This window comes from Cicer arietinum, unplaced genomic scaffold, assembly GCF_000331145.2.
Source record: "Cicer arietinum cultivar CDC Frontier isolate Library 1 unplaced genomic scaffold, Cicar.CDCFrontier_v2.0 Ca_scaffold_6354_v2.0, whole genome shotgun sequence".
Taxonomy (NCBI): domain Eukaryota; kingdom Viridiplantae; phylum Streptophyta; class Magnoliopsida; order Fabales; family Fabaceae; genus Cicer; species Cicer arietinum.
This window is the reverse complement of record NW_027340001.1, coordinates 11,029-16,412: the sequence shown is the minus strand read 5'-3', so window position 1 is coordinate 16,412 and position 5,384 is coordinate 11,029. Positions and strand designations below refer to the sequence as shown.

The following is a 5,384-nucleotide window of genomic DNA, read 5'->3' as shown; positions in this document are numbered from 1 at the left end:
GATGCACAAGATTGGTTAAAAACCCTAATTGGATTAGAATAAGCCTAGGGAGGATGAAAATGACCTAAATGTTCATCCAATGACACAAATGAACTTATTGGATGCACAAGATTGGTTAAAAACCCTAATTGGACAAGAATAAGGCTAGGGAGGACGAAAATGACCTAAATGTTCATCCAATTACACAAATGAACTGAATGGATGCACAAGATTGGTTAAAAACCGTAATTGCACAAGAATAAGCCTATGGTGGACGAAAATGACCTAAATGTTCATCCAATGACACAAACACACTTATTGGATGCACAAGATTGGTTAAAAACCCTAATTGGACAAGAATAAGCCTAGGGAGGACGAAAATGACCTAAATGTTCATCCAATGACACAAACACACTTATTGGATGCACAAGATTGGTTAAAAACCCTAATTGGACAAGAATAAGCCTAGGGAGGACGAAAATGACCTAAATGTTCATCCAATGACACAAACACACTTATTGGATGCACAAGATTGGTTAAAAACCCTAATTGGACAAGAATAAGCCTAGGGAGGACGAAAATGACCTAAATGTTCATCCAATGACACAAACACACTTATTGGATGCACAAGATTGGTTAAAAACCCTAATTGGACAAGAATAAGCCTAGGGAGGACGAAAATGACCTAAATGTTCATCCAATGACACAAACACACTTATTGGATGCACAAGATTGGTTAAAAACCCTAATTGGACAAGAATAAGCCTAGGGAGGACGAAAATGACCTAAATGTTCATCCAATGACACAAACACACTTATTGGATGCACAAGATTGGTTAAAAACCCTAATTGGACAAGAATAAGCCTAGGGAGGACGAAAATGACCTAAATGTTCATCCAATGACACAAACACACTTATTGGATGCACAAGATTGGTTAAAAACCCTAATTGGACAAGAATAAGCCTAGGGAGGACGAAAATGACCTAAATGTTCATCCAATGACACAAATGAACTTATTGGATGCACAAGATTGGTTAATAACACTAATTGGATTAGAATAAGCCTAGGGAGGCGAAACTTTGATCAAAATCAGACAAATCAATCTTCTTAGGCTATTTAACTAATTCTAAAGGCTATAGAGTGTTTAATCTAGGGACTAAAGTTGTAGAAATTAGTATGCATATATTATTTGATGATTTGGGTTTGAGTAAAAAAGATGAGGAAGAAGAAGTTCAATATGGTCTGCAACAACAGAACAATCTGCAGGAAACAGAGATTGATAAACAATCTTCGTTTCATTCTCCACCAAAAAGCTGGAGAGCAATTGAAGACCATCCTCAAACACAAATCATTGGACACACGACTGATAGGATTCAAACAAGAAAATCATTCAAGAATGATGAAAACAACGTGGCAATGGTATCTCAAATTGAACAAAAATTAATTAAAGAAGCCATAGTAGATCAATCTTGGATTGAAGCCATGAAGGAAAAACTGTTGTAGTTCGAAAAAAATGAGGTCTAGACCTCGGTACCTGACCCACAAGATCAAACAATCATTGGTACACGTTGGGTTTTCAGAAACAAAATAGATGAAGAAGGTAAGGTTGTAAGGAACAAAGCAAGATTAGTTGCTCAAAGCTATAACCAACAAGAAGGTATAGACTACGATGAAAATTTTGCTCCAGTTGAAAGGTTAGACGCTATTCGTATACTTCTTGATAGCGTTCCAGCAAGTGTACTGAATCGTTGCAAGTAATAATAAAACGGTAGTACCGAGTGTCGAACTCAAGGATTGCGTTTTACTATTGAATTATATTTAGTTACTAAAATTGAACAAAAGGTTCCCAAGTTGATTGAAATAATATTTAAAATTGACAGCAGTAGTAAAATTGATCTTTTATAAATTGAGAAAAATGTCAGGGTTGAGTTTCACTTCGAATCCAACCTTGGTGTCTAATTTGATCCTAGTTATTGAAATCCTTTATTGAATTATTACCGAATTCTCTTTATTATTCTTGCCCTAATGTCTTAGTGACAGAACCTTTAATTCCAAAGTAACCCCTAATTCCTTAGTAGATTTAAGATTAGAATTAAGCATTACCGTATAGAAATTCTCTTGTAAATTATTGCTTTGCAACTAATTTAATTGGTTTCATGACCTGCACCTATGTCTAGACTACAAATTCATGAATTTCTCATCTCAAGCATTTGTAAAGTCCACTTCCGTTTCAAAATACAAATCGTAGAACATTTTAATGTTGATCAAGCAATAAAAAGCATTAAGCACAGAGATGAGAAAAATAATTCAATAAACTCATTCATATAACTAGAAATCAAATCAGAAAAATAAGGGTTTCATCTGGTTACACTCATCCCTAACAAATAGGGTTTAGTTACTCATGACAGAGATACAAAAGATAAGGATTAAAGAAGAATTACAAGAATGATTCATGGATGATTCTTGATAAAACTGCTTCAATCGCGTTAGAAACGACGCGCTTGGGCGCGTTTGGGCAGTAGCAGATGCTGGAAAAAGCGCTTGGCTTGCGCTTGGGCGCGCTCGGGCGCGTATCGGCAGTGGCGAATGCTGGGAAAAAGCGCTTGGCTTGCGCTTGGGCGCGCTCTAGCGCTCAGCATCTGCTGTCCAGCGTATATTGCATGTTTCGCCTCTTTCGAATCTGAATTTGGTTCCGGTGTCTTCATGAAAGTTGTAGCTGTGGATCCTAGCTTTCATTTGCATTTGGTTTGACTCCAATTGGACATCTACAACTCCCGATATGGCTGAAATACTCTACATGTGTCATGTTGATTTCTCACAAAAATTCAGCACTGCACCAAAACACAATGCAATGTAAAATTACGAAAAATTCCTACTTAATCACTAAAATAAAACATAAAACATTTAATTTAACCCAAAGAACAAAAATCAACAAAATATATCAAATAAATCCTTAATTTAACTAATAATTGAGGATAAATAAGACTAAAATAGTGGGAAAATATGCACATGATGAAGAGTCATCACATATGCATCTCATAAACTTGTTAAGTTGTTTCAAATGGATGTTAAAAGTGCATTTTTAAATGGTTTTTTAAATGAACAAGTTTATCTAAAACAACTTATTTGACTTTGAGGATCAATCAAAACCAAATCATGTTTTCAAACTTACCAAAGCTCTATATGGATTAAAACAAGCACCAAGAGCTTGGTATGAAAGATTAACTTATTGACTTATTGTTCAAGTATATGTTAATGATATCATCTTTGGATCAACAAATGAAAAAAAATGTGTGAAGGATTTTCAAAACTCATGCAAAGTGAATTTTAAATGAGCATGATGGGAGTATTAAGTTCTTTTCTTGGATTGCAAATTAAACAATATGAAAATGGTATTTTTATTTGTCAAGAAAAATACATTAAAGGTCTCTTAACTATGTACAAAATGAATGAATAAAAAATTATGGCTACTCCCATGCATCCATCATCTTCATTAGACAAAGATGAAAATTGAAAATCTGTTTCAGAAAAGGAATATAGAGGAATGATTGGTTCTTTGCTTTATCTAACTGCCAGTAGGCCTGAGATCGTATTCACAGTAGGATTATGTGCTAGATTTCAATCAGCACTAAAGGAATCTCATTTAACTGCAGTAAAACGAATTTTTAGATATCTTGTTGGAACTACTGATATTGGCCTTTTGTATAGAAAATGTTCTCATTTTGATCTTATAGCATACTGCGACGTTGATTACGCTGGAGATAAAATTGAAAGAAAGATCACTAGTGGAGCATGTCTTTTCTTAGGTGAAGCATTGATAAGTTGGTCTAGCAGGAAACAAAATACAATAGCTTTATCAACCACCGAAATTGAATATGTCTCAGTAGCAAATTGTTGCTCACAAGTTCTTTAGATTAAAAATCAACTTGAAGACTTCTCTGTAAGTTACTCAAGCATTCCAATTTACTGTGATAATACTAGTGCAATCAATTTATCTAAAAATCCAATTCAGCACTCTAGATTAAAACATATTGAAATAAAGCATCGTTTAATTTGTGATCATATTAACAAGAAAGATATTGAATTAATCTTTGTTGATACTCAAAATCAGCTTGCTAACGTTTTTACAAAGCCTCTAGTTGATGATATTTTCAATTTGATCAAAGAAAAACTGAAAATTGTGAAAAATCCAGAAAATTCGAGATAAATTATGTTTCTGTAGAAAATGGAGAATGTTCATCAATCTCCGTTTTCCAGACATCGTTCTCCGTTTTTCAACCAACATTCTCCTATGCGTCGTCACTTTCTCTCTTGCGCAAAAAAGTCAAATCTTGGCATTTAATGCATGTGTCTTCTTGTCTTCAAAAAGTGCACTGACACGCTTGCAAGTGACTTCCCGCCCCCAATTTCTTTTCCTTCCCTAGATTCAAATCATCATTGCATTTTCTTTTCCAAATAAAAAGCTCTGTTGTAAACTAAACCACACCAAAACCCTTCATTTTCCCTCAACTCTGTTTTCTCCAAATCCTTTTCTCAAAACACAACAATGGCATGCACTAAGACATCTGCACGCAAAAACGCATGTCCCAACACACCATCATCAATCTCCATGAAACGTTCACCTTCTCCACCACCAAGATCAACTCCACCAACAATTTCTTCTGATACAACCTTCTCAGATTACCTTTCATCATCCCCATAATCAAACCCTAACCCCATTAACCCAAATCCTGTGCCCACGGCCCTTCCACCTCTCTACACATGTCCTCCTCCAAACCTCATTCAAGTTCCTCCACAATCTTACAGCAGCCAAAAGGCATTCTATGCATGTCCAGTCATGAATTGGAACTTCAAAAGCCCCAAACACCAAACCAACATTCTTCATTATCTCTGATTCTGAAACTGATGAATCATCTGAAACGCCTCCACACACGACTCCAACAAAACCCTCAAATCCTATCACCCCATCTAAATCATCATTTTCGTTTGAACCTTCTCAATCAACACCACCAAACCAAAAACAGAGATTGATCAATGAATTTTTTTTTTCTTTTACAAAACCATCTTAGCCTTCTCTTAAAACCACCAAACCAACACCACGATCCTTGAAAATAAAAACCATCATAACACTCTCTCAATTCCTAGTAAAAAATAATCTTAGAAAACCCATAGAGAAGGAAATCAACTGCCCCTAAACATAAACTGAGAAATGCTGACCCCCTTCTCTAGAATGTTCTTCAGTTCAAGAACGTTCCCTGACCCGTGAACCCTTTCCTTCACCAAACCCATAACATTCTCTAGTTCAAGAACATTCTCTAGTCCGTGAATCCTCACCCTCGCCAAACCCATAACGTTCCTCGATTCAAGAATGTTCTCCAATCCATAAACCCTCTCCCTCACCAA

At 35.6% G+C, this 5,384-nt stretch overlaps 1 protein-coding gene across 1 annotated transcript; it reads left to right on the top strand.

Annotated features, from left to right (window-relative positions):
* The first annotated feature begins 3,525 nt into the window (after window positions 1-3,525).
* Window positions 3,526-3,894, top strand: LOC140919216 (secreted RxLR effector protein 161-like). The gene has a single exon (XM_073364809.1). It carries the CDS (start codon window positions 3,526-3,528, stop codon window positions 3,892-3,894), a length of 369 nt encoding a protein of 122 aa, XP_073220910.1.
* Window positions 3,895-5,384: the final 1,490 nt, after the last annotated feature.

Excerpts from the sequence above, each read along its gene's own strand:
- LOC140919216 (XM_073364809.1), top strand. The coding sequence starts at position 3,526 with ATGATTGGTTCTTTGCTTTATCTAACTGCCAGTAGGCCTGAGATCGTA.